At 42.1% G+C, this 21813-nt stretch overlaps 1 protein-coding gene across 4 annotated transcripts in view; it reads left to right on the top strand.

Moving 5' to 3' along the window:
• Positions 1 to 19687, top strand: part of LOC118121889 (connector enhancer of kinase suppressor of ras 2) — a 30134-nt gene extending 10447 nt beyond the window's left edge. For 2 of the 4 annotated variants that reach the window (XM_035178120.2, XM_035178122.2), the window contains exons 7-22: positions 2584 to 2643; positions 2793 to 2861; positions 7513 to 7659; positions 9217 to 9350; positions 10325 to 10527; positions 10718 to 10807; positions 11595 to 11785; positions 11912 to 11960; positions 12063 to 12241; positions 12346 to 12419; positions 13487 to 13558; positions 13807 to 13874; positions 15169 to 15269; positions 15364 to 15844; positions 18272 to 18471; positions 18561 to 19687. In XM_035178120.2, coding sequence (XP_035034011.1) covers positions 2584 to 2643; positions 2793 to 2861; positions 7513 to 7659; positions 9217 to 9350; positions 10325 to 10527; positions 10718 to 10807; positions 11595 to 11785; positions 11912 to 11960; positions 12063 to 12241; positions 12346 to 12419; positions 13487 to 13558; positions 13807 to 13874; positions 15169 to 15269; positions 15364 to 15844; positions 18272 to 18471; positions 18561 to 18608 — 2166 coding nt within the window. In that variant the 3' untranslated portion in view covers positions 18609 to 19687. The remainder of the gene's footprint in view (positions 1 to 2583; positions 2644 to 2792; positions 2862 to 7512; positions 7660 to 9216; positions 9351 to 10324; positions 10528 to 10717; positions 10808 to 11594; positions 11786 to 11911; positions 11961 to 12062; positions 12242 to 12345; positions 12420 to 13486; positions 13559 to 13806; positions 13875 to 15168; positions 15270 to 15363; positions 15845 to 18271; positions 18472 to 18560) is intronic. The other 2 variants (XM_035178121.2, XM_035178123.2) reach the window with 1 other exon arrangement.
• Positions 19688 to 21813: the final 2126 nt, after the last annotated feature.

Here is a 21813-nt window from a genome sequence, read left to right on the forward strand (position 1 = left end):
TTGTGCAACATTCAGCTCTCCTTCCACTTCGGGTCTGTTAGCATTTTTAAAATCTCCTTCACTATGGGAAACGACAACAAGCTTATAGAGCGAACAACTGAAATGCAGAAAATAGTATAGTGTAGATTTTTGTATTTTTTTATTGTGCAATCACACAGTCGACAAATGTCATTTTAAACTATTTTAATGATTTTCCACCGAAATAATTATAAAAACTAAGGTAACTGTGTTCTGTTTCACTGAAATATTTTATAATGTTAGTTTCCATTGATCAAATTAAGAGATAAATAAATGTTTTTGCAAATTCCATCTCATGACCCTGCAGTATGCATGTGATTGAACAGCCTACAATGTAGATAATATTATTATATCAATAATCAAGACAGATGTATGGAGTTGAACATCCATCATGTTGAGTTGCTGCTGAACCAAAAACAAACAGTTGCTGTTTGAAGCTTTGAATTTCTCAAAGGTGTCACACTGCCCCGACTGCACATCTCTTATTGTAAACACAATAATATATAAGAGGCATATAAACCTGCTATGTGGTTCTAGCACATGGGCTTTCAGTTTACTTTTCACTATTTTGTTTAATGAATTTAAAATGTTAAATTGTTCCGAGGTCTGATTAAATGAACACAGGAAAAGCAATTGTTTTAAAAAGTATAAAGTACAAAAGTATTAATAAGGTTGGATGATGGTGAAACCTGCTAATTACAGAAATCTCAGCAGTATGAGTCTTGACAGCTTATTGACTCGTGTTTGATTTAAACTTGGCATGTGCAAATTATCCCGCAGCATGTGTCTCACTCAGTGCACAGACAGATGACACTAACTTTTGATTTGTTAAAAACGTTTAGAAATCTTACATTTGGTTAAACTCTGTCTTCTATGATTCAAACGGCACAGCCACTTTTAGTTTTACTCAAAAGGGTCGAGTCAGTTGACCCAAATTACAAAAAACAAACAAATGTGCTCATCAGCCTCCAGTGGTATCACAGCATGCAGATGGTTTTGGATGGTTGTTTTGTTTTTATTCACAGATTATAAAAAAAAAAAAAAAAAAAAAAAAAAATAAATAATACTACTAATAATAATAATAATAATAATAATAACATTCAATTTATAACTAAGTATTATTATAACTTTATTTGTATATCACCTTTCAAAACAGCCGTGACAAAGTGCTTCACAAAAAAGACAAATAAATACAAGGATACATCAAACACAACAAAAATAATATAATAAAAGTACGCCAATAGCATTTAAAATCAAATGAAATAATACAACATCACTTCAAAGCAATTGCAAAAGAAAACGATAAAAGAAACAGACAAAGAAACGTTCCCTTCTTCTCTAATATTTCATCCTCAACCTCAGCACAGTGCAGGTTAACACATTTTTCTTTTCAGAAACAGTGTCCCTGTTGCTGGGGTTAATGTTAATACCTTGCTGTTAACTGTTTTCATGTGGTTATCCACAGTATCTAGTATGTTGTGTGTGGAAGTGGCTTTTAACATTTTTACATTGGCACTTTAAACATCAGTTGTGGTTTCATTTCACATTTCAAAAAAGTAAAAGTATTGAGATAAAGCCTAAACACTGTGGCTGCTGTCTGGTATCGTATGAAGGTCAAAAGTAGCTGTTCCCAAACTGGGTTGGAGAGCGTGAGTCAGCTGCTGCAAGGCAACATGACATGAGCATGTTGTGCATGTTAAAATATGAACAGCTAAAATGTGCAAATCAACAACCGGCTGTGTGTGCGCACTTCCTTTTTCGGAGCAACTGTAGATAGTAGATACCGTGTTAGGTAGAAAAGAGGACACTTATTCCTTCTGCCACTAACTGTCCATCAGCACTGACCTACACTCACACACAAGCTCCCTGCTTGGGGCCACAGTACGCGCCCCCCACCTCCCCCCACTAATGCTAGCAGGGGGCATGGAAGTTCTCTCATCCGTTCAGTGAAACCTGAACACAACAGTGGGTCAAGTGGCCTAAAAATAAACCTCTTACATTCATCTTGAAGACTGGCACGCTGCTTCAGTGTATCTGTGCCAGTATGTGTGTGTACTCATGCACATCTGTTTCAGAACATGTGTCTGGGTGTGCGTGTGTCCTGCACTTTAGACCCCTTTTAGTGGAAGCTTTGAGTTGTAGCTTCTTTTTTTGCAACAAACAAACCGCATTTGCAGATAAATAATCCACCGTGTTTGATTCCATCTGCATTTGATGGATACTCACTTATTGACGTAAATTCAGATTGTGCTGGGTATGTTTGAAAAATACACCTTTGTGATATTTAAGGACCCTCCTGTATTCATTCAAACATATTTTATATGCAGTATAGAGTAGTAGAAAACACTAATATCTTTAACTGCTACTAAATATATTAAATATCTAACCAGATTTAAACTCTTTGCACAGAAAGCAGATTAAAACTAATACTAAGATTTGCAAATACGCCGTGACCGTGGTGTGACCTGCACATGGCTGCGTTTCTGCCTCGAGATGCACTGCATTAAACGAACCATGTGTCTGAGTTATGTAAATGTAATTCAAATTCCTTCTGTCTTCTCACAGGGCATGTACATCAAATCAACATACGACGGTTTGCACGTTATCACCGGGACGACAGAAGGAGTAAGTACAAGCCTCTTTGTGTTCACCTGTGTAGATCTTCGCCTCGGTGCAACACGCAGACTGACATGTGTCACTTGCGGTTGTCATCTCAGTCATGACTGTGAAACGAAGCAGAAGTTAATGACTCTGCCTCTCTGTGTCTCCATCAGTCCCTGGCTGACCGCTGTAAGAAAATCCATGCTGGCGATGAAGTCATTCAGGTTAATCATCAGACAGTGGTAAGACCATTTTCTTTGCTCGCTGGCTTTTGTTTGTATTAGCCTCATGCCTATGGTGTGCATGTGTATCCTGTTCCCTTATAAACATTGTGCTGCAGAACATCCACACTGTTCCACTGCAGCTCCATTGTACCTGTGCTTAAAAGTGTAAGAGCTGCAGTGTAGTTATCAATTGTTGATGTGGACATTTTCTCTGGATGAAAATGTTTGCTCATAGGATCAGTATTTTATATGCCATGCACACACAAGCGCTTGATTTAATCAGAGTTATCAGAGTTACCTTTTTTTCACATTAGGAGAAGGGGGGGGGGGGTTCTGACATTTTCACCAAGTTCCCAGGTAAAAATATCGTAATAAAATAACAGGCATATTTAGGGAACAGTTGTGTGATGTAGGGTGTAAAGTGTGTGAAATTTGATGCAGCTTGATTGAATTTAAGGATACTGTTGGTTTTACAAGGCGAAATGAACTGGCTTGCTATTAGTAAATGTTAGTCCTACTCTCATAGCTCCTTCACATTCACCTTGCAACGTTTAATTCAGTCCTTGCGGTGTATGCAGTTTACTTGTATCGTCTGCCTCGCTTACCTACATGTAGGCAGAATAACTGACTAGGGAGGTCATGGATTACTCACGCTCTTCAGCAGAACTTTCCGACGTCTTCCACCAGTGGGCTTGTGAACCACGACACGGTCTCTGATGCGTCCCCTTCGGCCACGCCAGGCTCCGAGCTTGGCCAGCTCAGACGCTGCTGTAGTTTAAGTTCATAAGTGATGGGAAGTATCCCTGTGCATAGTGAATACGTGCCGTGAATAGAGTCCGTGCTCTGGGTCAGGAAAGGTCTCGTCTTGGATGGAGGTTTGTTGGATGGGCACCTGTCCACTGCAGTTGTCCTCTGCGTGTGGAGTGTCGTCAGTCTTTCCCTATAACCTCGCTCTACGCCTAACACTACACCTAAACCCCTTAAAAAAGAACTAAATAAACTTCCTTATGTTTTTTTAACAGTTGGTGGAGACATTTTATGCCTTTATTGGAGATACACAGTAAGAAATAGCAGTACCAAGGGAACCAAAGATGGGGAATGGGCTTGAACTAGTGCCTTTGTCATTTATGGTTGCTGACTTAAGCTTCTTAGCCACAAGGACACCCCATATTAGTGTAAGAGGTATAGCATAGCAAATTCAACTCAAGCAACTCGAGCTGAGCCATAAATAAATAAAATATTTTTTAAACTGCTTGTTACTGAAGTGCACAGAGCATCGTGTGTAAATTCACTGCCGATGAAAACAAAAACTTCCCGTGTTGCACAATTTAAATATAGCACCCTTTGTCTGAAATAATTACTGCTTGTGTGTGGACCAGCCAGACGTATGATAATTACACAGCTCAAGTCAGGTTCATTTCAGTCTCTCGACTCACCCACTGAATGCAGCCATTTTTAAAGAGACATGTTCGTCTCACTGTCACTGCATGTTCTTTTTACTGTACAACATTTTGTTTACAGCAGACATTTTGACATGTCATAGAAAGATAAAATAATGATGGCTCAGTGTTTTCATTATCCTGCCCTGACTTTTCGTAATCCTCGTTGGTTAGTTTACATGGTATTACACAATACAGGTCACTAACAAGTAGGCCCTAAAAGCAATCGTCCAATGTCTGACACTAATGGTCAAACTATGCCCAGTGCCCAGTGGCAGTTGCCATAGCAACCAAGGTTGAAGCACAGACCTTACGCTTGCAAAAGATGTGATAAACCAAGTCTCTGGCTGAGACGATAAATCTTCACACACACGAGACATGTAATTTGAGTTTTTTCCACTGTTTTAAATACGCCCTGCAAAGATGAACCATCTGAATCATGTGTCATTAAACAGTGTCAAGTTGCACTGCTCATCTCTATTATCCACGGACAAGTTGCAGTCAATGTTTGAGCCAAAGACATCTCTGTCAGCTCACTGATCTCCATCACATAGACCATGACTGCACATTACCAGCATCCTGGAAGGAGCCAAAATGAAACAGAGCCATCATTTATGTTTATTAAACATTCAGCTCTCATTTACAGTTTGACTGACAGCAGCTTTTCAAAGTGGTAGCATGATTGACATCTGTCAGCGCCTACCGCGTATCATCTAATGTCAGTACAAAACAGTAAAATACATAAATGTCATTAATAGTAGCTAGAAAAAAACTGTGTGGAGTTAATATTTCTGTATTGTGTTTACTGAATTGTTTCAGTATGTGGTATGGAAGTGAAGCATACAGTATGTGTTCCCTTGTGGATGCTGGAGGGGTTGTGCGTGACAGAGTGATGCACGGTCCTGTCTTATGTTGCTGACATGAGCAGCAGCTGAGTGAATTTGACATCTTAAGTATATGTGATGTCAAACTGTAAACTCAGACATGTCTGCTCATCCGAAACTGCACTCTCACTCATAATGGCTGCCATAAGCAGCTTTAGTGCTGTTAATACATTTAATTCAATACATTTAATTTAAGATCAGGTGATCCCAACACATTAAGGTTGTGCATCAGCCAAGAAGAAACCTTTGGACAAACAAGGTGATGACTGCACTGAACACTACATGTGTCTGTGGCGGCCCAGGATTCTCTCACAAGAAAATTAAAACATAGAAGAGAAGCACTTAAAAGAAAAGCAAGGACAGAAATAGTTTTTTTAAAAGATGTGAGAGCAGCTGTTTGTTCAGCTTGTTTTTCTAATAATTTAAGATCCATCCTTCATCTGGTTAGAAAAGTAAGATAATAAAAAAGTGGCAGGGACATGACTTTGAAACAGTCAGAAAGGAGTCGTCTGCAAATGCTTTCATTTTGTGTGACAGCCGGTGCTTATGGGAAACTTTGATTTGAGCATCATTTTCCACAGATCGAAGAAAATGAATGAAGGAAAAGTCCTGTGAGGCAAAGGCTTTGAAAATGTTATAACATGTATATAGATGGAAAATTATTCCTGTAAAAGATTTTAAGACTGAATTTCAGAAATAAATAAAACCAGGTAACAATAGGTGCAGGATTGGTCAATAAATGGGGAAGGCTTCAATGCTCCAGACGTTAACTGTCTAACACTGGAGATTGTCACCAGAATGAAAGGGAAATATAATGAAACGATAAAAAACAGAGACACAATGTTTTATAAGAAACACCTTTACGGTTCAGTGTGTAGAATTTAGTGACATCTAGTGGTGAAGTTGCACGTTGCAGCTGAATGCCCCTCACCTCACCCTTCCCTTCCAAACATGAAAGTTGTCATAAAAACTCAAAGGGTGTTTAGTCTGAACGATGGTAAAAAAAACATGGGGGCCTCCGTAGAGAGGACGTGCTCATGATGTAAATATAAAGTATTTAAATATAAAGGGACCATTCTATGGTAAAGAAAACAACAATTCGTACAATTTAGATGAAACACACTAGTGAAAAACATCACTAGGATTATTTTACATTCAATTTCTGCCAATAGACCCCTTTCACCAAAATCTTACACACTTGACCTTAAAGCAGAAACTTTAAAGTGGCAGAGCCCTAGACAAGCTGTTTCAGTCTGCCTGTCTCTTTAATGCCCTCTCTGTGTAGTGGCTGTCACAGTGAAAAATGACTTGGAAAGGAACAGAGTGATTGGGAGGTCATTGCCTGTAAAATGCCCAGACTCCGGCTGCATGGAAAACACAAGACGTAGTGAAACTCAGTGAAGCCAGCCAAGCAAGAGAGGATATTTCCTCCCCAAACTGGACCTGGCATATTTGGTTCAGCAGCAGACAGTGTTCCTCTGGGCGCGATGTTTTTTGTGCCAAATATCATCTAAACTGGGTTAAAGACTATTTACAAGGCATGCAGCTGTTAACAACACACAACACTGGGCGCTTTCCACATCATGACAGCGCCCGCAGATTGTCGTCCCAGGAGCTGTACAAGATGCCCTTTGGCTCCTAGCTTTGCATGAAACATCCTCATTACCGTGAGGCCTCGGGACTGTGCCTCAGGTCCCAACCATCAGGACTCACATGTATCGTTACAATGACCACAGCAGCACCTTGAATATGATGGTTGAATAAGACCGGAGTGTTCCGCTTCATGTTAGAGAGGGTATGAACTATATGAAAAACAAACACATATAAATGTTAAATCTGCTCTATTTAGAGGAGCAGATATAACATTTTTATGAACTGGATACATGTTGAATCCATAGATCCGTCCAAGTGGTGTTGAGCAATGGTTCCAAGGTCCCGCCAATACACACGCTTGACCACTTACAAGTCAATCATGACATTTCAGCCTATTTTAGCCTAAAGTAAATAAACTACCAGAAAAATGTAAAATTTAACAAACATCGTGATAAGAACTAACTAAATGACAGAAACCCTCATTGAGAAACATTTATTTGAGAAACATGTATTTGACCTGATGTTTGGTCCATCCACCAACATGGAGGAGGCAGGGTTTATGACCTATACTGCAGCCAGCCACCAGGTGGCAATTGAGATGCTTTGGCTTCATTTTTGTGGAGATGTTATGTCGTCCATCTTTATACACGGTTTACGATACCAATTGGAGGTTAATTGCGAAACATCAGCTTCTTATTTCTGTCGTCTGCGTTTGTGTGTGGAGGAAACTCACTTCGTGTTGCTGTTTGTTAGGTGGGCTGGCAGTTGAAGAACCTAGTGAACCTGTTGCGCGGGGACCCTGCAGGTGTGACCCTGACGCTGAAGAAACGCCCGCAGAGCACGCTCACCTCCACCCCTGCTCTGCTCAAAAACATGAGATGGAAACCGCTGGCTCTGCAGGTACATCTGCTTTCCTGCTCCACACACACACACGCACACACACACACACACACACACACACACACACACACACACACACACACACACACACACACACACACACACACACACACACACACACACACGTCGGTCCATCTTGTTTTCTGTGTGAGTGTGATCTCCGGTTTTTTTGAGTGTACAGTATGTCTTTGTTCCTCTGTTGCTGTTCATGTTAAAAATACTCCAGACTCCACAGACTTTTGAAGTTAGACACCAAAATCCTCCGTGATTCCATAAATAGAGTACAAAGTGAAAATGGGCTTTTACAACAGCATGCAATCCAAAACAATTTAGTATTACAAAACTCACAGTGTTCAAATTTCATAAAGATAACTTTGCACTATGAGCTGTTTTGGGAGTTGCACTGCATTGCACTGGTATTGCCTTTATTGCAACCACCTCTTTTTTCGGGACCAAAACTTGTGACTAATTGGTTGAAGGTTCCAGCATCATTCCCTCACAAGTTAACATTTCAGCTCTAAGTGGCATCTGCTGTCCTACTTTGGCCAAAGCAATTACATTATTAGGATTGTGCGCCTGAGCCAGAATGGGTGGAAATGAGAGGGAATGCGTAAAAGTAGTCCAGCCTTTCTTTTGAGTCCCAGGCCAGAGAAAATGCCCCCGAGGCCCTGAGGCGTAATCGTCCAGCTCAGCCTCCTTCTCCCCCCTTCCACATTCTCACATCCATCTTCTCCACCTAAATCGAATTCACTCTCCTGCCGGCATTTTTAAGGACAAAAAGTGGAAAGACGAACATGGAGATTGTACCATTTTCTGTTCTGAAGCCTTGTAGAAACTCCGACATGCTTAATGGTTTTACGGGGGAGTGTATCTCCGAGTACATCTCTGATATTAGTCAGTGGCAAGTTATATATTAGCATAGTTTGAGCAGTGATAAATTAGTATTCTCAATTTCAGCTCTTCTTCATTTAGAGTCCATGTTTTATCACTGACTCATGTGATTCGTCGATATCTCTCTGACTATTCAAGTGACTTTGCTGATTTGTCATCCTGCTACTTTGATATAAAAAAAATGAGGCAAGAGACAAAAGTGATTAAAAAGATATTACATTCATATATTGCTACAAAGGTATTAGAGTTAAATCTGTGTCCATGGGCTGTATTTAACAGACTATGTAGGTTATGACCAGATTTTCCTTGACCTGAATGAGAGGGACAACTCAGCCGCACAACCTGTCCTCTCGTGTGCACCAGTTAGAACTGGAGCATCAGAAACATACAGTGCACGGATTTCACGGTTGAGATGCTCGGCAGCACAGTCTGAACCGAACGAACAGCCCCAGACTGACTGACTGAACTGCTGAACTCCAAATTTTCTATGTGTCAATCCCTGTAACTGTTCCTCTCCTTCCTCTCTCTCTGTCTGCCTGTCTCACTCTCTCTCCCCTTTCTTTACCGCACACACACATACACCCACACCCACACACACACACACACACACACACACACACACACACACACACACACACACACACACACATGATCACGCTCACACAGCCAATCTTCCCCCAGAGTCCCAGCAGCAGCGTCGCCACGCCCACCAGCACTTTAAGCACGCCATCCAGGAGGAGTAGCTGTGCCCTGCAGGACCTCTTCATACCCCCGCCTCCTGCCGAGCCGTACACCCCTAGGTGAACTCGCACACTTTCTTCCCTCTTTGTTGGTATGATGCTGTTGCACAAGGACACGCATGCATGTGTGCCAACAAATGGGTAATTTGATACACACTCCTGCCACGAGTTTCATGTTTTCCAACGACTAAAAGGTGGTGGTGCTAACCTTCAAAAAAGTTGCAATAAATGGAGCGACGCCTGCGAGCAAGTTCAGGGAAGCCAACTCGAGCTGCGCTGCTCCAATCATGTGACACACCCACCTTATCAGGTGGTCTATTTAAGCAAACAGAAATTTCCCATCATCCCCTTTGCTCGCACTGCGGCTGCAGTATTGCTACCAGTTGCTTCAGCCCCTCCACCACCCCAGCATCCACCTGCAGGCTCCAACGGGGGGTTACAAGTATTTGCTCATCACTCCCATCATATCTATGTAATCATATGGGGGAGTGATTAAGTTGGAGCCTAGACGCCAAACACTAAACCTGTTCTAATGCTGCAATAAACGTTTGAACGTGAGTTGTCTGACTGAACTAAGGCAATGAAGAGCACGCAAACATGGATGCAAACAATGCATGATTCAAAAGATCCTATTTTAAAAACTGTTTTTGCAGGAATGAACAAATTAAAATACTAAAAGTATTGTAAAAATAAAATAGAACCAATTATGTATAAGTCCCCTGGGAGTGCTCTGTTTTCTAGTGTTTGAGTAATGTTTGCTAAAAATGATTTAAAAAATATTGTTTGAAATTGTTAAAAAGCAATGACGATATATTTATGTTCTCGTTTAAAATGTTTACATCTTCACTAAGAACAAATGGGCATTGGGGCTGAGAGCCACAGACTCTCTCCAGAGCAGATACTGCCACTATCCTTTAAAGTAGCAGTTTTTTTCCTCCAGTATTTTCAGAAATTGCCATTGCTCATTTTTTCTCACTCATTAGTCCAGGTCTTCAGCGACATTAAAATGACTTTCCCACTTCCCGTTATGGCAGAGACGACAAGGGAAATCTGGCAGGTGACGATCCTCAATCGGACGACCACGTCGCAGAAGGATCTGATTCACCAAACTCCTACCTGGACCAGGAGTGTCGCCGACGGTTTCCTCTGGTGGAGGAGGATGCTATACTGTACTGTTACGAGTATGACCAGAACCCAGAGGTGTCATCAGTCCGCAGGGGGAGCACTCCCACCTATGGTAAGACCTTGTCTTGGCCTCCTTCATCCGAGGACTCAGTCGTGAGAGGCAAGAGCTCAAAGCCCTGTAAATTTGTCGTCTGCATGTTTTTGAGATGTATTTAAGATGTCTGCAGCTGTTTGATGATGTTTGTGCGTGTGTGTGTGTGTGTGTGGGCAGCTTTGTGATATTGACGTTCCCTGTGCTCCAGGCAGGCTCAGGCCCATCTCAATGCCAGTGGAATACAACTGGGTGGGAGACAACGAAGACCCGGCCAAGCTGAAGAGAGAGAGCCGGAGAGGTGAGTGGGAGGCCGTGGGAGAGAGCGGAAAAAAAAAGAAAGGGAGGCAGAGAGAGAAGGAGGACAGAGAGGGACAGAGCGAGCTGAGGTGAGGGGGCGGATATCTCATAATATCCTCACCCTCTCAGATCTGTGAGCCAAAAAGTAGAAGGATGAGCATGGCCTGTCAAAGCTGATAACATGCTGGAGATCTGCTCCTGCCTCCATCTCCTCCGTACATTAGTAATCTATCACTGCTCCTTTTCTCCCTCCATCCCTCTCTTCCCCCGGTTCTCTCCTTCTTGCTCTTGCTGTTTTGGATATAAAAAGTGCACTGTTGCTTTGGCAACGGCAGGAATGTATTTTTCCCTGAGATGTTCGCATTTTGTTGTGCTAGGTGGCAAATGGAGTGGGAGGAGACTGAATTTGCTTTATTTCAGTCTCAAAGATGGGCCTGAGTGATGTGTCTGTTTCCTCTGGGGATGCTGCTGATATGTTGCTCCTTTGGGCATTTCAATAAAGTGACGGAGCTATATTTATCTACCGAGACAGTATTAGGAACTTTTGAGGCCCTTCTGCCTGACAACAGCTTTCCTCTGTAGGTTTTTAACACCTTTTAATGTTGTAAAGGAAATCTTTTGAAATGTCCACATTATCTGATCACAGGCAGACGGGACTTACATCGTTTTATCAGTTCATTTGTGTGCAGCAGAACTGTACAAAACATTTGATATGGATTTCAAAGTGTATTTTATATTTTATAAAGTTTGTGCAGAACTGAGCGATGGCTTTTGTTGTGTCCCTGCAGAAAATTCCTTACTGCGTTTCGCGAGCGAAGATAAGACGCAGGCCGAGGACTTCCTGCTGGGACGCAGCCTGAGTCAGAACAGGAGGAAGACGGAGCGACGAGGGAGCCCCACCCATTACACGCTCATCCCCGCCCTTCAGATGGAAGTGTCCCTGTCCACATCCAGCTCGGACTCTGCGTCCCTCTACCATGTCAGTACCTCGGTGTCGGTGAAAAGTCAAATATTTTGTTGGGAGCTAGTTTAAAAAAAAAAAAAGCACGAGCTGAGCACAGAATCTGTCTGCATGTCGTCATTCTGTTTTGTTTTTACATTGCAGGTGTTTGAGCGGTCCTCACTGCTGTCCAGGTCAAAGAAGAAGAGTAAAGGTAGGAGCGTTTCTTTCAAGGTGTTTGACATGAATCCAAACATGAGCAGGGGCTTCACGAGGCGTGTTTTCTGACCCCCCCGTCTGTTCTGTTCCCCTGCAGTTGAAAGCCCCATGTCTTCAATCAGCAAGCGACGGATTTCCTGCAGGGACTTGGGTCAGGGTGACTGCGAGGGCTGGCTGTGGAAAAAGAAGGATGCTAAAACATATTTTTCACAGAAGTGGAAGAAGTACTGGTTCATCCTGAAAGACACCTGCCTGTACTGGTACATGAATGAGGAGGTGAAAATCTTCTTTAAATTCTTTTTTTGAAAGAACAAATCACAGAATTTTGGGGGTTTTCATTATGTGGCGTTTTGATTTCACTTTGCTTTTGCTTGTCACAGGATGAGAAGGCAGAGGGCTTCGTCAGCCTCCCAGAGTTTAAGATCGACCGGGCCACTGAGTGCAGGAGGAAGTTGTGAGTATTTTTTTTATCAAACCTACAATTGATGTTTTCCATTTAGCCTCAAAGTTTGACAGAACTAGATGCAAAAGTCTTGATAGTGATTCACAAAGCCAAAGGCAGAGACTTTATGAAGAACAAGATGTTTGTTAGATAGCAAGAAAACTGGACCGATTACCACAAAACCTGGTGGAAGGATGTGGAATGGGTCAGGGATGAACTCATAAAATGTTGGTGTGGCTGGTCCAGTAATCCATTTTTAACTTTTCTCTCTTTCTTTCTGAGTTTTTTTTTTTTTTTATCATTTTCCTGATTTCCCCTGAATTATTTGTGGCTCTTGATGAATAAAATCAGAGATGTGTAAGGGCACTGATATTCATGATAACGAGCGTTTAGTAACACAGGGAGAACGGTACATAACCACCTTCACTGGCTCTGCTGTTTTTAAGGACAAATATGTAATTATTAAATCAATTTTATAAAGTTAAAGTGTAATCCCAAAGAAAGTTCTTAAAAATCCCACCTAGCTAGTTCAGCATATTGTTAACCGCATATCGGTTGGAAAATAGCTGTTAACCATTTTTGGGTGGCAGGAGATAAAGCAGAGGGTCGGTGGTTCGATCCCCGGCACCTCCAGTCTGCATTCAGAAGTGTTCTTAGGCAAGATACTGAACCCCAAATGGCCCCTGACGGCTGACAGTGTATGAATGGTGTGTAATACAAAAGCACTGGGTACAGAAGTGCTGCATGAATACGTGTGTGAGTTGTATAAAAACATACCATTTATCATGTATTGGCTTATTGTTCACTAATAGGTTGAATGCCAACTAAATCAGGGGTTTCTGAAAATCATTGTGTTTCATAATTATGTTTGTTTGCTTGTCTTAAACATGCCAAAAATAAACTGGAGCTGCTTATGCAATGATGCAAAGTCTTGCTGTTTTGCGTCAGTCTGAATGGCAGTTTGTGCAATCATGTGCCAGTTTATCTTGGCAGTCGTGTCTATTCATATGTTAATGGGCGCTATATGTTCCCGTATCTGCTCTTACACTTGCTTAAATATACCCCCGGTTCCCTTTCAGCGCTTTCAAGGCTTGCCATCCGAAGATAAAAACCTTCTACTTCGCGGCGGAAAATGTAGACGACATGTCCCGGTGAGTTAATGAGGCTGTGATAGTCATGCTCTATAAACTCCCACAATCTCACATCTGCAACCACATTTAACAACCCCCAACCCCGTCTCCTGGTCCAACTTCACTGGCTGCCCACTCTCCTTAACACCAGGCAGTTCTGTGAGGTGATTGATCAACACACACACACACACACACACACAAGCACACGCACAAGATGTTTCATTGCATGTCCAGCTTCCGTGCGTCATGCCCGTTCTTCTCCCACACAGGTGGCTGAGCCGTCTCAGTATGGCGGTGGCAGGCTACTCCGAGCAGGAGAAAATTCACCAGGACCAAGGTGAGATTAGTCACAGGCGCTGTTTCCCAGTGTTGCAAAAGAAGAGGAAAAAAACTCTTCATCTGTTACAGGTCGCTGGTTTACAGTTATATAAAGCTGTGACAAGCCACGCTGTAAAAAATCACGTCCAAATAAGTCACGACAAATGCATGGATGATTATTTTTGCCTCGTCCCTCACTTGGTGTGTTTGCTTGTCACAATGTGTCTGCTCCTTCAGCTCCATGCTGCAAACAAGCTGCTCAGAGCTACAGGCTTCATGTGTTTGAAATAAATCTGACAATATGTGCATTACACTGCTTAAAATGTCTCTAGAGAACATGACTCCCTATGTAATAATTTCTGCATGATTATTAAATCGTACACATGAGCATATTACTGTGGATGTTTAATATCATGTCAGGTCTTTACAGGTCAGGGTGTTGTGTTTTAGCTGCGTTTGTTGCTCCTGTAGCTTTGCACACTTTGCACTTGAAGAGCTACTTTTTCCACTTCAGCTTAAATTAACATTGTCTCCTCTTTGTTGTGTCTTGACAAAGTTAGATGCGTAAAACCCAATTTTTAACCTGGTTTTACTTTTTTTTACTATTCTTGTGTTACACATGTTGTATTGATGGGTGTTTGTATCTCCGAATCTGATTTTTATGCTTGATTTCATATGTTTATTTATGATATAACGTAAGGTGTCCTTGGGTTTCTAGAAAGGTGCCGTCTCTAGATCCGCAGAAGTAGGGTTCAACTCCTCTCTCCTGTTTCACTTTCACTTCACATCTGATTCAAGCCTCTCTGCTATGTGCTGTACAAATGCTAATTTAAGCGCTAAAAGGCGTTTATTAAATTCCTATATAGTCATGTTCTTTTGCTTCTTACAAACGGACAGGAAATGATACCCCCTCATACCTTATAAAGTTATTTAAAAGCAGCCTATATAGGAACCCAGCAAAGGTGGGCGTGTGAGAGCAGGTTTGTCATTGAAGCTTCTTCCTGGACAAGCAAGTTGTTAAATTAGATCCTTAACACCTCCAGAAGTCTTTGCCGAAAGTTCTCACATCTTAGATTCATCCTCACCTTCCGATTTGGACGGATCACACCTACATCACACCAACGCTGCAGCTACACCTTTCAGAACAGTCATCCACGGGCGCAGGCAGATGATTATTCTGACACGGCACAGCAGTTTGATTTTTGTACTAACTATAAGCATCTGAACGGTCTCGTAGTCCTTCGTATTGCATTTAATAAGCTTGGTTTTGCATGTGTTACAGAAATATGACAGGATCTGTTTGTGTATGACAGATTACTGGAGTGAGAGTGATCATGAGGACATGGAAATGCCCTCGATGCCTAAACAGGACAGTCCGCCACCACCTTATGACACCTTTCCCAGAGCATCCTCAGTGAGTTTGTCAGCCTGCGGTTGAATAGACCCACTGGACATCACCCTATGTGGCAGCCGTCGCTTTCTTTTACTAACAATCTGTCTGTACACAGGTGAGTCCGTACCTGGAACCGAAACGAGGCCATCTCTCCTCCTCTGACACGTTCCATTCCCGCTCTTCTCATGAAGAGTTCCACTCGGAGCCTCACGAAGGCAGCATCAGCAACAACAGCGTCTCCCCCGGGCAGAAGACGAGCAGCCATCGAAACTCGTGGCATGACCAGATGGAGAGCAGCACCAGGATGCACTACCTCCAGACGTTCCCTGTGGAGGAATCCCTGCTATCTGATGACAGGGAACACCTGGCGTTTGAGTACCGCAGGCAGTCCACCCTGCCGGCACCACGCAGCCTGCTGCAGGAACAATACAGAGCCCTGCCTCTGCCCCTCAGGTCCAGCATCGATTCAGAGGTGGGTGGAAAACCTCGAAGTTTCACGCTACCAAGGGACAGCGGGCTCCACGCCATCCTGGCCGCCACTGCAGCTGATCCCAGAGAGTCCCAGCACTACCAGCGGGACCGGGTCAGAGATACAGGTCAGCATCACATGTACCACAAGCATAGACCATTAAATTTAAAACAAAGTTGAATCGTACTAGAAGTAAACCCCGTTTTTGACGAATCAGTAATGTGATTAATAGAAAACTGATTGAGGTGAAAATGTTCAACTGAATGGTTGTTTGTCTCTGTATGTGAGCCCTCTGATTGGCTGGCGACCTGTCCAGGGTGAACTCTGCCTGTGGCTCAATGACCGCTGGGGTTGGCTCCAGTGAATTATACAGTCAAAGAAATGCGCTCACTTTGGGAAACTGTAACTGTAACTAATAGTTTCAACTCTACAGTTCATCAAACACACAATAATGGAGCTTTTTTTCTTTTATAGCTTCAGAACTTTGCTCATGACAGATTATTCATTTGTTCATATTTCTCAGAGGTGCTCCTGCAGTTCTTTGTTGGTGTATTTGTTAGCAGGCTTACGCAAAAACTTCTAAACTGATTTCCACCAAACCTGTTGGAGGGATGGAGTGTGTGAGAAGTCAAAATAAACAAGAAGTAATGAGTTGTTACAATTTCAGGATCACTGGGTCTTGTATGAGAAAGTTATCTAACAGTATACACCTATATACAAGCACAAGTGTTAAATGACATCCAGTATAAAGCCAGTTCAAATGGGCTTGTCTGAAACAGCTATAAAGGGACACTTACCTCATCTGACAGAGTTCGGAGGCTCTGCCACTAGAGGAAACCCGAGGTGTCACTGGGCTCATCCTCTCCTGCTAATTGTTATTTTTAAGTATTTGATCAGTCTCCTCATCTGCATGGTGTTGAGCAAGTGAACTTATTTGTCGTCAGTAATTCGATTAAAGCCACTAACAGGAGAGTCAGAGCCGGCAAATGTCAGAGGTCGTCTACTGGCTGTCATTGCTTTATTGGATTGGATTTGCAGCCAGCCCATTTGCTGCCCCTCAAACACCTCCAGGGCACTTGTCTACGTGAGATGAAATTTAGTGTCTTATTTGATACTGATTTATCTTGGCAGTTCACTCTCACTCTCTCTCTCTCTCACACACACACTCTGTCTTTCTCTCTCTTTTCTCCTCTCTTGCCCGATCGAGATGTCATTGTGCCTCTTGGCACGGTTTGGATGGTGAAGCGAGGAGGAATCCTTTCAGCCAGTGTTAATGTTGGATTCTGAACAGGATAAAGAAGCACGCCCTAGGCCCCTCTCTTCTTGTCCTCATTTATCTTACACTTCACTCCCTCCACCGTTGCCTGCGAAGAAGGGAGACAAACACAAAACAAGCAGCAAATAAAGCATGATACATTTCAAGGCACAGCCAGGACGCGTCAGACCGCTTCAGAACCTGCCACCCTCTTTCTAAAACACAAAATAGAGTGACAACCGATTCAGCTCTAGTGTAGTGTTAGTATCATCCCAGCAGAGGGCGGTGTATCCCAACAGGAGACATGAGGGCGCTGGTAGGAGAATGGCTCCCGTGTTATGGAAAATTACATATTGACAGAATGAATGATGTATTTAAAAATATAAAGGTCCTTAAAGTCTATGAGGACCATTCATATGTTTAACAAGAGAGGAGTCATATCAGTGTATATCAACATATGATTTTGTATATATTGGAAATAAAGTAATAGTTAGTTCATCCAAATCATAAAAACTGATTTTCATTTTAAGATAGTTTTAGTTTTATTTGCAGCTGGGTACTGTATTGGGCATCATAGTTCAGTAGCAAGCAGCTGAAAGGATTATTTAGATTTTTTAATAAATCAATCAACAGAATTGCATTTAATAACAATTATTCAAAGTAAGAAAACATGACAAACAGTAATGGTTCCAGCATCTTTAATAATATGTGTACCTGCTTTTAATAAATACAATTTTAATAAAGTAAATATGTTTAGATTTGACTGACACTATTTTTAAGATTCACAATCCAACAAAAAATTATTATTTCAGGAAATAATTACAGTAAAAGATTTATCTGGAATAATAATAAAATAATAAAAAATTGTAGCCCAGAACAAAATGGCTAGAAATATGCTGCACGTTGACGAATTCGAGAAGTAAAATGCTGAACATTTTTTAGTTTTGCTTTTATATCCTATACTACACAAAAAGACAAAAATGAATATGTGCAATATTTATTAATAAGTCCCTTCAACAGCCCCTTATTAGTTTCAGCACTCTGCCATTTCGTGGCAGGCAGGTGGGCAGCGTGTGGGCAGGGAGAGGCTGCTTGCACTTTCATATGATGGAGTGCTGAGAGATCCACTGCTACAATTATTTTGTGGAATATCTCTAGTGTTTTTATTTGGTTTAAAGTAGAAGAACTCTTAGTGTGTTGATACTTTTTTGTTAAAAAAAAAAAGGTAAGAAAACTCATCCCTCACTTCAGTTTATTGAGAAATCCTTGTTGTTAATCGTTGCTTGGCTTTCACGGCAGGTCGTGGACGGGACTGCAGGATGCAGGCAGACTCTCTGGGGGACTTGTATCGGGCTCTGGAGCAGACGAGTCTGTCCAACTCAGCTGATCACAGATCAGCCAGCCGCCTGGAGTACAAGCGCTCATTTGTCCGCCGAGTTAATGACCCCCTGCTAAATGACAAGCTTCATCGCCTCCGCATTCTCAACAGCTCACTGAAGGTATAACAACATGTTTAGAGCGTTTATATTTGTATAAATATATAAGTGTTGTATTTGCCTAATCAGTACCTCCATTTTTTTTTTTGCAGAATATCCCTCTTCAAGACACAAACCGGTCCTTGGGTTTTTTAGGGTAACCTGTCAGGATCATTATGTTGATAAAACCTTGACCGTATCGCCTCTGCCTGTGCCTCACACAGCCAGCATTCCTTCGCTGGAGATAAAAAGGCACCAAAAATCGTTTTCCCTGCTTGACCTGTCCATCTGTTCTCCTTTTACTGCTCCCTGAACCCCACTTACTGCGCAGGAGCTCCGCCTGACCTCGCCGTTTTAAAGATGAGGGCTGTCACAGAAAGGCAAAAAGAGATGTCTCGACAGAATGAACTTGTGGACTCATCAGGGTTTCTGACTGGCATTTATGCACTTTGTGTCCTCGTCAAAGATTTGTTGGAGAGCTGTGTAATTCATCGCTCATATGCATGGCCACCTCCCGTCACTGCAACAACATGCAGGGGAGTCGTGTACAGCTGCTCTGAAAGGCTTTGACGATAACAGGATTTGGTAACAAAGCTATTTTGGATGTACACAAAATTTTGTTATGCATGTGTGTATGAATATTGGGTACGTTTGTTCCATGGGTGTACAGGGTGTTAAACATATATATATATATATATATATTTAATATTACATTACTACAGCAACAGTGACTTGGGGTACTTACAGTATACAAATAGTAAAACAAGTTCTGTGCCTCAGTGATTGTGAATGTACATTGTACTTCTCCATGAAAGACAAGGGATGACGTAGAAAGGAAGCTCTTCCTCCAAACAAGGGCACAAAAATAAAACAATAGGCAATAATGAAGTAGTCTTGTAAATTACAAAGGAATGATGAGAATAGTCGTCTATTTTTGTATGCATGCCGTCTACCTGATTGTTTGTAAAACGGTTTTGTATTTCTCAGTGAGTCCACCCCTCTACCGCATTGTGTATTGAGACTTATTTTCCAATTTGACCCCAGAGAGGTTCTTTTTTTGAAGTGTTCACCAGAGAAAGGGGAAGAACTGTATTTATTGAGTGTTTAATGTACAAGCATGCTTTGCATAACTAAAACACATTACCATGCCATTTGAAATTGACTGACATTTCTCAAGTGTGCCACATTGTAGCTACGTTTCTTTTTTTTATTAAATAAAGTATGACACGGGCACACATAAGCCACACTGTTCCATGTTTCATTTTTACATTCTCCTCCCTCCAGGCAGCAGAGGTATACTGCCCTCACAGGATGATAATAATATGCAAACATGAAACACCCATTCCTGGTTTGCACAAAGCCTCAGGCCTTCTTATAGGATATGGTGAGTGTCTAGAGGAAAGACACACTACGATGTGTAAAAGCGAATCTCAAAAACACAGATTTTTAGACGAAAACAACAAATCCAGCAGGGGACATCTTGCTATTTTATTTTTTTATTTTCTATTTTTACAAAGGCTTAGTATAGTTCAGTTACTTCCTGATTGACAGAAGGTGATTGTGGTTGCAGATAATCTTTTGACTTCAGCTTATTAAAGATAGATAGATATATAGATAAATGAATAGATAGATGGATAGATAGATGGATAGATACATTGGTAGACTAGGGCTACGTTGTAGCACTAACGGGCCCGAGCACAGGCATTTCGAAGCCTGTTGCGGTTAGTGGAGAGAGCGATCAATGACCAAGCGCACGTCTCCGCATTGCACGTGTTTTGCGCACTGCGGCAAGAACAAACACTTCACTCCCTGCGTCCGTCACGCAATGTCGATCCTTGCCTGCTAATTGCTCATTATGGTCCACGCTATCAATTGCACATCACACTGTGAACATTTTATGTAAATCGAATGGTAGTTGTAAAACAAAGCTTACTTCCTGTTGCCAGTAGGTGGCGCCATCACTATTATTACCTACAGACTAATATATCTGTTCAAGTAAGGGCTCTGATGTAGCGTGAGCAATTTTGTGTCAATTGGACAATGTTACAACAACTTAATTTTCACACTGATCAGTAGGTGGCGCTATGACCCTGAACTAATATTAATATATGGATGTGTTCAGGTCAGGATTGTGATCATAGGTCAGTAGTTCGGAGCCGGTTGGATAATGCAGAGTGGATTTATAAAGTACTTCCTGTTTCATGGTGAATCAGTAGGTGGCGCTATGACACTGAGGAAATATTGACACATAGAGCTGTTCAGCCTTGGACTATAATCATGAGACAGAAGTTTGGTAGTGATACGACTGTGCACACTGGAGTTATGACACGTTACGTTACTTTACTGTACTTTACGTGACGTGGCGTGGCGTTACGCTACATTACATTATGTTACTTTACGGTTCGTGACGTTAAGTGACGTGACATTACGTAACGTCACGTCACGTGGCTTTACGTTACTTTACGTGACGTGGCGTTACGCTACGTTACGCTACGTGACTTGACGTGGCGTTACGCTATGTTACGTTACTTTACGTGACGTTACGTTACTGTACATTACGCTACGTTACATCTCCCATAATATATGTGGATTATATCTTTAAGACTTTTTAGTTTAATGTTCCTGTGCTCTCAGTGTTTTCTCATGAACTAATAGTTTCTCAGTGCCGTAGGGAGAACATGAATTTGAAAGCAGTATCGACTTGTTCATGGGCTCTGAAGTACCAGAATATCCGCTCCACACTAAACTGTCATATAATGTATAAAACAATACTTGACCTTCATCCTTGATGGACATTTTGAAACGTTAATAAATCGTTAATCTAACTTTTTGAACTGAACTAAAAAAGTGGCCTGAGATTTGTCTTAGCAGCAGAACAAAAACTTACTTGTATGCATCATTAGTCGGAAAATGATTTGTGGCAGATGAGTTGGTCAGATACTCAGCCATAGGTGGTAGACAGCTCCAGTGATTTGATTCCCTCCTGGCAGGTCTACCTGCTAGTGCCATCCGACCTCTGCAGCTCATCCAGAATGCAGCAGCTTGAATGGTCTTTAACCTAAATTCACTCACACTACTCCCCTCCTCCGCTCCCTTCACTGGTTACCAGTGGCTGCCCGCATCCGTTTCAAAACATTAGTTCTTGCGTACCGTGCTGCGAACGGATTGGGTCCAGTCTACATCCAGGACATGGTCAAACGTTACACCCCAGCCCGTTCACTCCGCTCTGCATCTGCCAATCGGCTTGTTGCTCCCTCACTGCGAGCTAACCACTCAACAAAATCACGACTGTTTGCTGTCCTGGCTCCTAAATGGTGGAACGAGCTCCCCAATGACATCAGGACAGCAGAAAGTCTATACATCTTC

This window comes from Hippoglossus stenolepis, chromosome 15 (assembly GCF_022539355.2).
Source record: "Hippoglossus stenolepis isolate QCI-W04-F060 chromosome 15, HSTE1.2, whole genome shotgun sequence".
NCBI classification, from domain to species: Eukaryota; Metazoa; Chordata; class Actinopteri; order Pleuronectiformes; family Pleuronectidae; genus Hippoglossus; species Hippoglossus stenolepis.